Source organism: Hydra vulgaris, chromosome 09, assembly GCF_038396675.1.
Source record: "Hydra vulgaris chromosome 09, alternate assembly HydraT2T_AEP".
Lineage (NCBI taxonomy): Eukaryota > Metazoa > Cnidaria > Hydrozoa > Anthoathecata > Hydridae > Hydra > Hydra vulgaris.
The window spans coordinates 9,043,941-9,060,386 of NC_088928.1; the positions used below are offsets into that span (position 1 = coordinate 9,043,941).

General features: G+C 27.6%; 1 protein-coding gene across 1 annotated transcript in view; it reads right to left on the minus strand.

Annotated features, from left to right (window-relative positions):
* Positions 1–16,446, minus strand: part of LOC100202692 (sec1 family domain-containing protein 1) — a 78,451-nt gene that overhangs the window by 22,861 nt on the left and 39,144 nt on the right. The window contains exons 6-12 of the mRNA XM_065804659.1: positions 14,762–14,849; positions 14,560–14,649; positions 13,851–13,906; positions 13,206–13,276; positions 9,271–9,370; positions 5,155–5,282; positions 4,935–5,025 (exon numbers count right to left, since the gene is read on the minus strand). Coding sequence (XP_065660731.1) covers positions 4,935–5,025; positions 5,155–5,282; positions 9,271–9,370; positions 13,206–13,276; positions 13,851–13,906; positions 14,560–14,649; positions 14,762–14,849 — 624 coding nt within the window. The remainder of the gene's footprint in view (positions 1–4,934; positions 5,026–5,154; positions 5,283–9,270; positions 9,371–13,205; positions 13,277–13,850; positions 13,907–14,559; positions 14,650–14,761; positions 14,850–16,446) is intronic.

Sequence of the window (16,446 nt, forward strand, 5' to 3'; positions counted from 1 at the left end):
AGATACTTAAACCTAAATGTTTTAATTTTAGATTGATTCGAATCCATGGATCGTGTAATGCAGAATATTGCGTTAGTTGCAGGAAGGCTAAGTAGCTTTGATATTGACCTCCAAAAAGACATCGCCATGACCACTGATGGAGCAAGTGTGATGGTTAAAGTCGGTAAAATGATGTCTTGCTATCAACAACTATGTTATGCTCATGGAACACAACTTGCAGTTATTGATATCTTATACAAGAAAAACAACAAAGAATCGTTTACTACATATGAAAATTGTGAAGAAGAAGATGAATATGTTAACACTGATGATGATGAAGTTATAAATAAAGAATATGGTTTGACAATAATTTTGGACTGACCATCTGCTGAATTGGTTAGCAATTACAAAGATCTCATGAAAAAACTGAGAAAGGTTGTGAAAATATTTAAAAACTTTCCTGTCAAAAATGATACATATTTACAGAAGTATATCCTACAAGAACACGGGAAAAAGTTAAAGTTGATTCTTGATTGTAAAACTAGGTGGAACAGTATGTTCGATATGTTAGAAAGATTTCATAGACTAAAAGTGTGTATTGAAAAAGCCTTAATTGATGTTGTGTCAGAAATTCGTTTCACCCAAGAAAAATGGTCACAAATCAATGACTTAATTATTTGCCTGGCACCACTAAAACTTGGTCTCAAACTATTATGCAGGAGAGAATCAAACCTTGTCACTGCGGGAAAAACTTTTCAATTTATGTTAGATAAATTACAAAAGCAATCATCACTTTTGAGCATAGATTTAGCCGCGGCACTTCGTGAGAGGTTTACACAATAATGTAATAAGAATTTAAATGGACAACTAGTTTAATTACAAAATCCTAAAAAATATGAACAAGAAATTAAAAAAAATGAAAATACTTTTTCAATGCCAAAAAGAACCGTTATGCGTCAAGTAATAAAAAAAATATTGTCAAGAGTTTATACAACCAAAAGAAATGAAGACGAAGAAAATAAACTCGAAGAAAAAGAAGCTGTAGATTCTATTAACAATTCCCAAATACTTGCTTCAATAATACTATCGCTGAAAAAAGAATTGGAAAATCAAATACAGAAAACCAAAGAAAAGCTGGACAGAAAATGTAAAGGAGATAGCAAATTTAGATTCTTTAGAATTTGATAAATTATTGAAGCAGGAAATGTCTGCCTATGAAAGTAACGGAGTAAGAAGCAAGTTTCTAGATATAGCGCATAGTTACTTGATGACCATACCACCAACAAGCGTAGAGGCCGAGCGAGCATTTTCAGCTGCTGGTTATATATGCAGCCCTTTGAATAGTAGATTAAGTGATGATACTTTAAGTAGGGTCTGTTTTTTAAGAGTGCACTTCTTACAATGATTTTCTCATATTTGATATTTTAAAAAACAAATAGCTAATAGACGTTCTACGTAAAGCTAAAAGATGTTCTACATATTTTAGCTTATCTTTTTGTTCATTAAATGTCAAGAATTATATTGATTTACAAATAAATTGTGTTTTTTGGCTTTATTTACCTCATCTTATCAATTTAATACGTTGAGTATATTTTTTCTGGAATACTTGAAAGAAAAATACAATTGTCATTTTGCCTTTTATAATGTGCAAAAAAAATCTACCAATCCCGCGCGGGATCCCGCGGCATTGAAAAGTGTGCAGGATTCCCTATTTGCAACTACAAATGATTTTTTATTTTAAAAAAATTAGCGAGTAAAAAATAAAAAAATTACATTAATTTATTTACTTTATTTATCAAAAGTTTATCATTTTTCTATTACAATTATATCACAGTATATATCATTTATTATAAAATAATCACTACGATTTAACTTGTGTTATAAAAACAAAGTTTTATTTTTTGCGCAAATTTTTGATGCAGACCGTTTATTCAAAATTTAATTTTGAGTAAAAAAAAAACTTTTAGGAAGGAAAATGGAAAAACAATTGTGATAAAAATAAGCTGATTTTTTTTTTAAGAATAAAGAAATTTAAATATTGAGAAATATTTAGTAATGATTTTACATATATTTGACAATAGATTTAAACCAAGCATTAACTTTAATTTTAATTAATTTAAATATATTTTTAAATTAAAATTAATTTATATATTCTAAAATATAAATTAAATTATATTTTCTTTTTATCAGAATAAAATTATACATTTTTATTAAATTAGTTTTAAATTAAGTCATATATTTTTATCAGAAATAAAGTTTTTATGATCTTTGCTTTAAGCTTAAAAAATCAATCATATAAAAATAAAAACAATAAAATTAAAACAAAATAAAATTAAAATTTTAATTTTATGTAAGTTTTTTTCATTAGTAAATCAAAAATAATTGTCATTCAAACTTTTGTAACAAATATTTTACATAAACATCATTCAAAAGTTTATGTGACTTTTTTTTTTTAATTTAATTACTTTTTTATCTTACAGCTTATAGAATAATTTGAAAGTTAAAAAATGATAAAAAGTTGCTTAACTGAAATAGCTCTATGCGTAACACTTAAAAACAAGGCCTGCATACAATATATATATATATATATATATATATATATATATATATATATATATATATATATATATATATATATATATATATATATATATATATATATGTATATATATATATATATATATATATATATATATATATATATATGTATATATATATATATATATACTTTATTTCAATTTACCTGGGTCCTCCTAGACAGGAGTGTCCTTCATGGCTTTGCCATGAAGGTCACTCCAGACGAGGAGGCTACTTAAGTTATGGTTACAACTTTTTCTCAACTTTATAACTCTGAAACACATACCTTGACAAACAAGGCCGCAGCGTGGAGAAACAAGTTGAGCATGGTACTACCAGGGACGTGGTGGGAATCAAACACACAAAAAAAATTATTCTAAAACAATTTAATTATCTAAAAATAATTTAGATATCTAAACAACATATGATTGTTGTTTGAATATCTAAATTACTAATAAATTAATAAAGAATTAAACTGTAATATGGTACTATCATAAGAAGTAAACTGCTTATGATAGTATCATTTTCTTTTTTAAAATTGAAATAAAATGTGTTTCTCTAAAATTATATTTATTTTTTTTAAAGTTTCCTTTTCATAGTTAAAAAAACTAAAAAATGTATACTTTTTCAACTTAGTTTTTCTAATATCTTTTAAAATAATGGGTTGGCTCTGATTTGGGTCCAAGTATTTGTTTAACAGTATTGATTCCATGAAAAAGATTACACGATTTAAAGTTGTATGGTTTTATATTTTCAAAATTTTTAATAATTAGTTAACTCATCTGTATTGACATCGGTATCAGCCTTTTCCAATCAATCAACATCAGCCAAAAATGTGAAATCTGTAAATCACTAAGGCTAATACTAATGATTTGTTTGTCCCAAATTCAATGCCAGAATTAAAATTATCAAAATTTTGTGATGTTGTTCAAATTAGCTTATTTAAATAAAAAGTCTATATAAATTGGATTTGTATTCATACAAATTATTTAAAAAGGTATTTGCATTCATGCAAAACATTTAAAAGCATGAAATCTTTTTTTTTCTTTCGTCATCTAAAATAATTTTCATACTTTGAAATCAACCTTTCACTTTTTTTTCTTTTTCCAAAGATAGATTAAGTTGTAAAACTTTTTAGAAAAGTAAATTTTTTTTTATCAATTTGAATTTTTTTTATCAATTTTACAGCATTAAAATGTTAGAAAACAAATATGAGATTTAATTTTAAGATGTCGTTTTACCTCCATGGTTACCTAGTAATTAAATAATCAGATGGTCAGTGATTGAATCTTTTAATTGAAAAAATGATTTAATTTTACAATCAACATTTTTAATACTTAAATATCCGCAATAGTAATTTCTTTTATTTGAAAATTTCAAGATGCGAAATCCTATCTAACTGCTATGATTGTTTAAAATAAATCCTTGACAGTGTTTCTTTAAATTATTAAAATTATTAAAAGCAATTGATGTTATGTAATAATTAACATTTTTTGTAATTTTTTTTGAGGTCAATGTTAGATAATTGCATTTTATTATAGAAAATACTAATTAAACACTTTAAATCAGATAATTAAAGAATTTAATTTATAAAAGCATAAATAAAGCAAATGAAAAATTATTTGCTGATCATTTAAAGAATATAGTAAAATAATTTTATTTCAAAAAAACCCTTTTTAGATAAAAAGCTTAAGGACCATGTAGGATTCCCACATTGTCTCTGGGGCCAGGATGCCACTGACAATAGCTAGGCAAAAACTACTTTATTTGAGCTTGTAAGAAAATAACTTAAAATGTCATCCAACCTACCCCAAATAAGAAAAATGAGATTTCGATTAATTTTTTTTTCAATTATTATATACTAAATTTATATTAACCAGTAGATTTCAAGTTTCATCTAATAAACTTTTCTTAAGCTGGTCACTAGAAAAAACATAAAAATATTTGCAGTCATAAATAAAATAGTTTTGTATTTATGTGATTTCTAACAATGAGCTAACAATTGATTACAATTAAACCGTAAACTTTCGAAAAAGTCAATTTTTTTTATGAATTTATTAAATAAAAAGACCTAAAGGAGCTAGGAAACCTGTTAATAAAAAAAACCTAAACCTGATCTTTTTAAAATCTAATAGAAAACTGTTTAGTAGAACTACATTTCAGTAGTGATAAAATTGATAAACAAAAAAAAAGGAAACACATTGCAATCATAATATTAACAGAAACCTGAAAACCTTGCATTGACACAAGCTGTTTGAAGCCATGGGGAGTCATACCTTTTTCAAATCATAGCTATCAAAACTAATCTGATAAATTATCTAACTAGGAGATTAAATATATTAAACAAACAATAAATTTCTTAATCAAAATAAATTTACCATGACATTCTTTAGCTTTTTCACTTCTTCTTCAGAAACACGATATTCATCAAGCTCACGCTGAATTGCTTCAGCAACAGTTGGAAAAGGACTGAGAAAAAATAAAAAACACTAATTATAAATATTAATATTAAAAAAATGTTCATCAATGGATAAAACTTAATCAGCTTTTAAAATCAAAAGTATGAATATTAAACACTCAAGTAGTTAATTACCTCACCTTGCTTTGTGTTGATCCCAAAATTTGTCTTGGCTTGTAAAGTCATACTTCTTTGGTTTGCTTTTTGGTGGTCCTCCTTCTTTGATCACTTCAGGATCTGTTACTGTTACACGATTTAGCTCTAAATTCTACAAAAAATAAATATTTTTTTTTAATTAAAAGACTTGAAAAAAAAAAAATTTTATGAAAGAACTATTGGGATTAGAGTTAGCATTCTAAAACTTAAAGTGTGTAAAATATGATAAAAAATACCTATGCATGCTAATGTGCAAATTGTGTTATATATATTTCAAATTTTTTTGATAATGAAATTTGTTGCATCATTTAAAGTTTTTAATCGAGTTTCTAAGTGTCCTCTATAATCTGTACAAAATTCAGAGGACACTTATAAAGTAATCAAATTTTTTAGAGATAAGTGCCATCATGGCCTGGATCTTGCTTTCAGTGACCTTTTTCAATGTTGCAATCGATTTTAGCTTAAGTTTTTGGTCATCTTTCGCTGATTATCCCCTATTATCAAACTATCCTATTATCGAAAATCTATTATCGAAATGATTATCCCCCTATTATCGAACCTCTTACAACTACAGTAAAGCTGACTGGGATTCTTTCCGTGATTTTCTTCGTGATGGCCCTTGGGTAGAAATCTTTCAACTTCCTGTCGACAAATGTGCTTCTTATATAACTTCGTGGATTCAGGCTGGCATGGAATCTTTTATTCCCTCTCGACGATTCCAGGTCAAGCCTCACTCTCCTCCATGGTTTTCCTCACACTGTGCTGCTGCGATTGCCAATCGAAACCATTACTTCCATATTTATCAGCAAAACAATTCTCCAGAAAACAGACGTCTTTTCATTACTGCTAGAAACAACTGTAAAAAGGTTTTGTCTAACGCCAAAACCCGCTATTCTCAGTTCATGAAATCTCGTATCTCATCTCAAAAATTAGGCTCTCGTGACTTCTGGAGAATCTTTAATAATATCAATAATAAGGGCAAATCTATAATTCCACCTCTCTTGTATGGTTCAGACTTCGTCACCTCACCTAAAGACAAAGCCGAATTGTTTGCTAAAAACTTTTCATCAATTTCATCTCTTGATTCCACTAGTTGCGTTCTACCTGATATTGCCAACAAACAGGTTGATCAATTGCTTGACATTCATATTACTCCAGCATCTGTATCTAAAGTGATCTCCTGCCTAGACTCTTCTACAGCTTGTGGCCCGGACAACATACCTGTTATTGTCTTGAAGAAGTGTTCTCCGGAGCTTTCATCTATACTCTCAAAACTATTCAACAAGTGCTTATCAGAGTCTTATCATGAGTCACCTACTCTTCATCTTCTAGGATTAACTCTTACTTCCAATCTTTCTTGGAAACCATATATCAAATCAGTTGCAAAAATAGCATCTGCTAAGGTTGCATCTCTTCATCGAGCTCGTCACTTTCTTACTTCGGATTCTACTCTCTATCTCTATAAATCTCAAATCCGGCCTTGTATGGAATACTGTTGCCATATCTGGGGTGGATCTTCTAATGATGCCCTTTCTCTTTTAGACAAGGTGCAAAAACGCATTGTAAACATTGTTGGACCTGCTCTCGCAGCCAACCTCCAACCATTATCACATCGTGGTAATGTTGCTTCTCTTTCTCTTTTCTACAAATACTATAATGGGCACTGCTCTAAAGAACTAGCGTCTCTTGTGCCATCTACTATAATTCATTCTCGTGTTACTCGTCATTCAATTAAGTGTCATCCTTTTTCTGTGACTGTTGCTAAGTGCTCCAAAAACGCTTATTCGTCTAGTTTTTTTCCTCGAACATCAGCTCTTTGGAATTCGCTTCCTTCATCTTGCTTTCCTGATTCATATAATTTGCAATCTTTTAAGTCGCCCGTCAATCGTTATCTTGCTCTACAATCTTCATCTTTTCACTTTCAGTAACTTCCAACTTTAATTAGTGGCTGCTTGCAGCCTTGTTGGAAGCGAAGATGTTTAAAAAAAAAAAAAAAAAAATTTTTTACTTTTCAACAAGTTTCCTTTTACAAGTGCCTATCAAGAGTTACTCTTGATAATGCGTTGATTAGGAGAGTTTAGAGGATTTGCATCTTTTGAGACAATTTCGATTCTATTTTGGTTGTTTCACTATATTGTCTTCTTGAAGTGGCAGATTGTAGCTGAGTCCAGCCAAAACATAACTGCCTATATGTGTTTGTTAATAAATGGCAAAAGACATTTCTGAAGACATTCAGTGATGCACATACACACCTTTTGAATGCAAATAATTTTGATGGCCATGCAACTGTGAAAAATCCTTTTTGCAGTAAATTTAGTCATCCTTAATAATCCATGAACTTTTTTTGTTGAAAAGTTTGAAATGTTTTTCCTTAATGGAAACCTTCAAACCCTTGCTCTTGAGTACTTGCCTGACAAGGAAACAACTGCATTCGAACTTTTTGGTGAGATCTCTTTGGAATTAGCATGAATTCCCTGAAACTGACCAGATGATTAAATTCACTTTGTTATTTGTCAACAAAACCTTTTATCTTTCCATGCCTCATTTTCTTTTGATAGTTTGAGTCTTCTTGTATTGTCTCAATACGTCTCCTGAACTACTGAAGATTTAGCGACTTTTGACAATTTTACTATTTTTGAATGTGAGCAGGTTATATTTTCCAAATTAGAAAATTCCAAAACCTTTTTTTGATTATTTGTTTACTCATTTTGGACTGATAAACTGATAGTATCAGTAAAACACCAATACAATTAAATTTATGTATATAAGACATCGTTATAAAAGAAACTTTATAACAACCAAAATCAAGTTCCAAGTTTCTAATTTTTATTTAACATAACATAAAAACTTAATACTCGATAAATGTGATCATTTAAAAAGTTCAGAACATTGCTAAAGTAACTTATTTAGAAGCTAAAATAAAATCAGTTGCTCCAACTAGCGCGAAAATAAGGATGGGGACTTGCCCCATTCTTATTTTAGTATAATAACATTAGTTATCATTCCATAGTTAAATGTGAACGTTTAATTTTTTTTTTTTTTTTTGCATTTAAATGTCTATGAAATTACAATGTGAAATAAATATACAATAATTAAAAAAATTTTGTTAAAATTTTTAATGAAACGCCATGTTAAGTTTTTTTAAGATTTTCTATCAAACATCAACATTTAAACATTTTGCTACAGTTGGTACAAATCAAAATTTGTACTAAAAATTGTTCTTTACTGTATCAAAAAGTACTTAAATAGTTGTTCCCTATAAATAGTGAATTCACCATTTAACAAAATGCATTTATGATTAAAAGGTGATATTTGAATTTTAATAAATATATAATGGAAAAACCCAAGAAACAATATTTTTGTTAAAAAGATTCAAAAAATTAGAAAATGTGGTTTGTGCTACAAATGCTACATATGTTTACCAGTTCTAACTCCCTTTCCCCCGTAGCAAAAGGGCTAAATAAGAAAAAATAACTCCAACATTTTTTAAACAACGTTTATTGATATGTTGACCCATCCTTTTGTATAACAATTATACATATCATATTATATTACTAAAGCAAAAACAAAAAATTTTGTGTAACAAAACAAATGCGATAGACATCTAAGAACCATTTGTTGGGCATTATGGTAAAATTTTAAAGTCAATATCATCATCAACTAACCGTTATTTTTTGTTAAGATTTTTATAATTTTCATATAACTATAATTATATTGGATACAAATATATACATATATTTATAAAAACTTTTATATACTTCTTAAAACATTTCTTAATCGTATATTTCTACTATATCAAGATAGCTTGTTATGCAAAAAATTACAATGGATACAAAATAAATTTCAATGGATACAAAATAAATTACAATGGATACAAAATAAATTACAATGGATACAAAATAGATTACAATGGATACAAATTAAATTACAATGGATACAAAATAAATTACAATAGATACAAAATAAATTACAATAGATACAAAATAAACTGAATGAATACAATATAAATGCACACAATTATATTAAAAATAAATGAAAACATTTGCGTTAATAATAAACAATAAAATCTTATGAAAATAATAGTTTGTTTATAATCTTACAAAGACATCATGACACAAAGCTTGATAAGTCCATGTGTGATGAAGAGGTGTGCATAAATCAATGTTTCGATCAAGAATTATTAGTACAGGTCTTTGAAAACTAAAACATTATAACGAACCAATTTGTTAAAAGTATGTATATTTGTTTAAAATATAGTAAAAATATATATAAAAATATAGTTTATATATAAAAAGAAGTATATTTGTTATAAGAGAGCTACAATAATCATCATAAAAATAATATACAGTTTAATTAGAATTTGTTTTTTATATTTGTTACTTAAATAAATTTCAAATAATCAGCAATACTTTATAGAAAAATGCAAATCAGTCACACTCTTTATTATTGGTTATTTTTATATTTCACGTATTTGTTGCCATATAATCAAAAATAATGCACCAGAAATCCAAGTTAATAAAAAAATTGTTACAGAGAAAACACACAAGATATTATTAGTTACAACAAGCAAAAAAAAAATAATCTAGTTAAGTAATCAAATAGCTCTAGAGTTAAAGCAAGAGCTGAATGGAGCTGTCTTTTTACAAAGAGCTGAGCTGGTGCTAAAATATTTCCAGGTAAAGCTGGCTCAGGGGCCAACTCTGAGCTAACTTTGCTCTTTGATATTTTGGAATATCAAAACATGCGTATTTTTTTGTTAATAAAGGAATTTTAAGTTTTATAAAATTATTTTTTTATATGAAAGTTTTTTTTTCAAATTAAACTGTAATTAAATAAATTGCTGTTACTAAAAATGTCAATAAAAATTTATGATTTCTAAATATAGCATTTTATAATTTTTAATATTGATTTTATATAAAGGAAAAAGGTGTGATGGTTGATCCCAGTGGGATACTTAATCCCCATGCAAATTTGGCGCCTAGTGATATTTTATCACTCTTCTCTTGGCACGTTTGGGTAGCAGCCTTATTGTTTACCATTTTTTGACAAATGGTCTTTACTTTAGAAAATGCCTTGAATTTTAATAAAGCTTTTTTTATTTTGTGACATTTAAACTTTGAAAAAAAATTGTTAAAGGTAAGTAATAACAACTTGAACTCGTTCAGTTTATGATCATACTGTGTATATAGGTGAAACATGTACTTTTACCCACTTAACTCGATGAAATTGATATTCAAGTTCTAACTCTTTTAGCCTAAACCTTTAATTTTTTAAAAGAAGGGATAGTTGATCCTTTAAAAGAGGGATACTTGATCTCAGAAGCAAGCACCCCATGTTTAAGTCTGGTTTGGAAGGCATGGGATCACAATATGTTATATGACAACGCGTATAATATTTTGAAAACTTGACCAAGGCTATTAAAAAGTTTGAAAATTTAAACATTTTAAAGAGCTGAAAAATTAGCTAAACTAAAGACTTTAAACAACGATTTGCACAAAAGCTTAAACTTAATTTCATATTAAAAAAAGTACAGGTTTCTATTCTGGTACAGGTTTCTATTATCATAACTATAACATTAAAATTACTATAAAAATGAATGAAATATTTTTTGAAAATTGAAAGACAATGAATAAAAAATAAAATAAATAATAATATATTAATTTAAACTATTTAAAAAAAGTTAAAATTTAAAAGATAAAAACCAAGCTTCACCATTTAAAAAAAGAATTTAGAAAAATTTGATTAAGTTAAAAAGTTTTTAAAACAGTCTTTTTAAAAAAGTTTAGTTAATTCTTAAAAACTTTAGTTATTTAAAGTAAGGTCTTATTTTTTATTTTGTAAAGATTTTTTTTTGAGAAACACAAAGTGACTTTGTGTCCCAGTGGATACTTAAGTTTTTAAGTTTTCAAAGCAATTTTTCTTCAACTGATCAGGAAAAAGAACTTGGTATTTTTTTAGAAGACATGTCTAAGATGTATTACGGTCTAAATGTGGTGCAACTGCACAAATTGGCATACTCTTATTCTGCAACAAACAAGACAGCATATCTCCCCACATGGGATAAAACCAAGCAAACTGGCCGTGACTGGTACAGAGGTTTTCTTGATAGAAACCCTAAACTGGCATTGAGAACACCAGAAGACACAAGGTTAGCATGAAGCATAGCTTTTAATTGTCACTCAGTTGAATTTTTTATTAAATTAAGAAATCTTTATAAGCTTTACAAGTTTCTTTCCAATATGGAATATTGATGTAACTGGCCTTACTGCAGTACACAAGCCTGCTAAAATTATTGCTATGAGAGGGTTGAAGCAGGTATGCAAAACTACATCTACAGAAGGAGGCGAATTGATTACGGTGTGTGCTTGCATAAATTCTGCCGCTGGTCACATGCATTCTTTATGATATTTCCTAGAAAAGACTGGCAGAATCGCTTTCTAACCCATGCACCTCGTGGCAATAATCCAACAATATATCCCAGTGGATAAATGACCTGTTATAGTTTTAGCTTAAAAAGGAAGCATTTAATTATTCTGGAAAACCACGAGAGCTCAGTGGAGGCTGTAAACTATGCAACACATGAAAAGTTTGCTATGGAATTGTAAGAAAAATGATGCCATTGACAATGGCATCAGTTTTCTTACAATTCCATTGCAAACTTCTCATGTATTGCAGCTCTTGGACCGCACTGTTTTTAGTCCACTGAAGACTTACTACTCCCAAGCAGCTTCCAATTTCATGATCAAATTCCCTAGATGAACTGTTACAATTTAAAACATTGCTGAACTGCTCGGAGATGCATTCCCTCAAACCATGACTACTATGAACATCATTAGTGGGTTCAAAGTATCTTGAATATGGCCAATAAATCCAAGCATATTTACTGGCAACGAATTTAAGATCAGCACTGTCATTTACTGTCATAAACATCAGATATAATATTTGTGAAACATTTTTCTCCACAAGATACCATGCCCTATCCCAAAGCAGCATGTGTGTCAAATCTTCTCAAGGAAGAAAACGGGGGCACTCTCGCATCCTAACTGAACCCCTGAAAAAGTAGAAATTCAAAAACTTGCTTGTGCGAAAAAACTTAAAAAACAGAGAACTTTTCAATTCAACTGATGAAAAAGATGATATTACCAGCCATCCGGATATTACCTGTGGCTTTGATTTCCTTTCACACCATCAACTTAAAGTTGATGCAGATCCTAAGCCTACTTTAATCGTTGCTGCTCAAATAAGCTATAATCTCTTGTTCCATTAGCCAAAACTCATTCTTGCTTGATTTTAAAAACTTTAATGCTTTAGAACTCTCTCCCATGTTCATTTTATCAAGTTTTTCAATAACCTTTTCTATGCTTTTTAACTCTATCGTTTGTTTTCTAGTAACTCCAAACTTAATAGTGGATGCTTGCTTGCAGCTTTGTTGGGAAATAATTAGATTAAAAAAAGAGCAAAGTTATGCAAGGTCGTATATTTTTTAATTTTAAAAGACAAACTATTATTTATATTAAGATTGTCTTTCAGTTTTTATTTCACAATGAGGGTGATAGATGAAACCCATGGTAGTTGTACAATAATTTTTTTAACCTTATTTAAATCAAAAACGATCTTCAAAAAGATTTAATTGTGGTACTTCTCTTACCTTTCAATTCAGCACGTTCAAAAATGAACAGGTACAAATGTTAGCAATACTTTTCAATTAGAACTTAGATTATTCATAAAAAACTAAAAAATCCATATTGGTAGACTTGAGTAGAATGTTTAATAAAGTGCATTTTAGACTAAACTTTAAAACATTGTAACTTATGTATAGTTTGAAGTTAAATTTTTTTATTTTTACATAATTCATCTAATAATCAAAAACTTGATAGGTATCACTAGTAAAAATTTTAAGAAAATCTAAAGGGTTGAATAATTATCCTCATTTTACACAGAGTTATTTTATATGGCATTTGTGTAAAATTTTCTCTTTCTATCAACTAAAATGGTATTTGATTTTGATTTTATTTAACAGACTTCGTAATCTTACCTAAAATTACCTGATGAAATATCATTTGTAAATAATGTATTTCTTGAATCTCTGATTTTTTTATCTAAAGCCTAAAAGAAATAAGAAAATTGGAAATATAAAACAGAAAATTATATAACAAATATCTTTTTTAGTTTTACTTGAAAAATATACACATTATTGAAACAATGTGTATATTTTTAAACAATAACATATTGTTATTGAAACAACATTGAAAGCTAAAATAACTGATTTTATATAAAACTAGATTTAAACTAACAGATAGATTATAAACAATGTACATACGTTAACTGAAATGTTTGGTTAGGGCAAGATATATAAAATTATAAAAGATCATAAACAATGTACAATTTTATTTTTACTATTCATATTGATCACTACTAGAAAATTAGTGAGACAACGTCAAAAAAGCTAGTTTTAAGAAAATATAGAAAAAGACAATGAATATTCAAACATAAACTTTAAAAAACCAGTACAACTGATATTTTGAATTTTCAGGTAGTACACACAAATTATTTTATATAATATAGATTCCTGGTAATTTTAAAACAAACTATGTAAAAAATAATTACACTGTTTAGTTAAAGAAGAAATAATCTATTTAACCTAAAATATATTCTTTTAACTACAAAATCACTAACATACTTCAGCAACAATTTCTGCAGCATTTCCTTTGGCACATCTTATGATAGGAACAATACCTAAAAAAAAATTTTTCAACTTTATTTACTGAGAAATTCAAAAAAATCATCTCATATTTTATTTAAAATACTTTCTATAAAATCTTCTTTTCGATATTCACTCATATTTACATACATGTTTCCCTAAGGAAGTGAATATTCACTCAGATTTACATACATGTTTTCCGAAGGAAGTGAATATTCACTCATACTTATATACATGTTTCCCTAAGGAAGTGAATATTCACTCATATTTACATACATGTTTCCTTAAGGAAGTGAGTGTTTAGATATTTACATACATGTTCTCCTAAGGAAGTGAATATATTTTCATAGGCTAATCATTTTTTTTTTAAATGTTGTCATAGCCTTCCAAACTTATTACACCAAAAAAGACAGCTGCATGGGAAAATAAGTTGATAGAACATATGTTGTAACATATTATGAATTACAATTTAATGAATTCTAATGTATACTTATATTTTGTAATAGTAAACATATTTTTTAATAGCATAATATTTTTACAAATTTAAAAATTAGAAAAAGGAATTATTCTTTTTTTCTTATAATAATTATTTTTTTTACATAAAAAAACATACTACCTTGAACTACAAGCAAATGTATATGAAAAGCATTGAAAAAAAAAATAAGTTTAATAAAAAAAACTTAAACACCTGTAGTCACCAGAAAAGAAAACAAACTATCAACAAGGGTCTCACAAATCAATTCTATTTCAGCATCTTTAGCTTCAGGATTGTTCATTGCTATTCAAAGAAAAAACTGTTTCTTTAACTGTAAACTTTAACAGTTGAAAAATCATTTAAAAAAATTTGACTAACCATAATAAAAAAGCATTAATAAAAAAATTTGACTAACCATAATAAGAAATGCTTTGTCTATCATGATATTTTACAGTAAAGAAATCCTCTTCTAGAGAAATGAAATTCATGTATTGATCAACAACCTTTGAAAAAATAACACAAATAAAATTTAATAAAATATTTATCAGATATTTTAATATTCCAACACCAAGTTACGTGTAAGCATAATTTTTCTTTTTTTCATAATTTTAAATTTTTATACATAATAAGCAAGTACTACACCGATTCCTAGAAGAAGAAAAATCACTGGTTTCATTATCTTTTAAAAAAAAACTTTTAATGGATTCTGTAAAAGCTTTACACTTTTATTAATTGATTGATTCAAAAATGTGTATATAGGTAACTTATCTTAAATAGTAAATCGTGGTCTTTAAATCTAAATACTTTATCGTTTCTAGTTTTTAAAAAAACTGGCATAGAACTCTTGGAAGAAAAATTTGCTATCAGTTAAAGCCTACCTAGAGTTAAAAATAGAAATTTTGGACTATGGGTTTGAATGAAATATGCAAATAGTCACTGGATATCAAAACACCAGTAAATACAAGGGTATTTCAAAACACCAGTAAATGCAAAGGTAGGCTGCAAGCCTGCAACCTACCTTTTTATTTACTGTTTGTATTACATTTAACATTGCAGTCCAGCTATTCAAAAAAATGTTTGCAATTTGCGCAATAGCTTACAGCAACTTTGAAACAAACTATATAGGTTGATACACAAAAAAAATTAAAACCTTGACCACATATTATAAAAATATGTAAAGGTATAAAGAGGAAAGTCAAAATTTGAGAGGTTTAAAGATTCTAATACCAAAAAAGCAAGCAAACTAAAAAACAATCCAAGCATTAACAGTTACTTCAACAAAAACAGCAGCAGCAAACCAAGTCAATTGTAAAAAATGCCATTAAAATGCGAGCAAACCAAGTCAATTGTAATTATTGCCATAAAACATTTTAAAAAGCTTTAACAAGTCAAAATAGTACATAGTACTAATGTAAAAATTCTAAATGCTAGGTTTGGTTTTGCAAAACATGCATGCTAAAGAGATATGGAAATGGCAAGGAGTTTTATTGCATCAAAAAGTGGCACACAACTTAACCTCTCAACAACTCAACATCATTACAAAAATAAAGAAAAAATTTATTAATTGGTTAGTTTTTAATTGTGCTTATTGATTGTTCTTTTTTGATTTATGTGTTTTTTTAAATACATATAGATTTGTATATTTTATTAGTTTTTTTCCTGAAAGAAATTAAATTATTTAAACATTATTTGAACCATCTAATTTTAGCAGTTTTTCAATTATTAGGCTTTCGTATATTTATGATATGTGGTCAAATTTTTGACTGTGTTAGTAATATAATTCCAATCATAACATTTCACTAATGTATTGCAAACTATGTTTATGATATCCATTTGGCAATTAAATAATTTTAAAAATAAAATTAGTTAAAGATGAGACTCGGGTCATTTATTTCAAAAGACAGCACTCTTCTTCTTATTCTGTAACTTCAGGGGTCCCTCAAGGTTCTATCCTTGGCCCTATACTCTTTTTATTTACATTAATGATCTTCCAGATCATTTATGTAAATTAATGATCTGGAAGATTTAATTTACATTAATGATCTTCTCGCATCTAAGGTGGCATTGTTTGCTGATGATACTACCATTTATTCTTGTTGT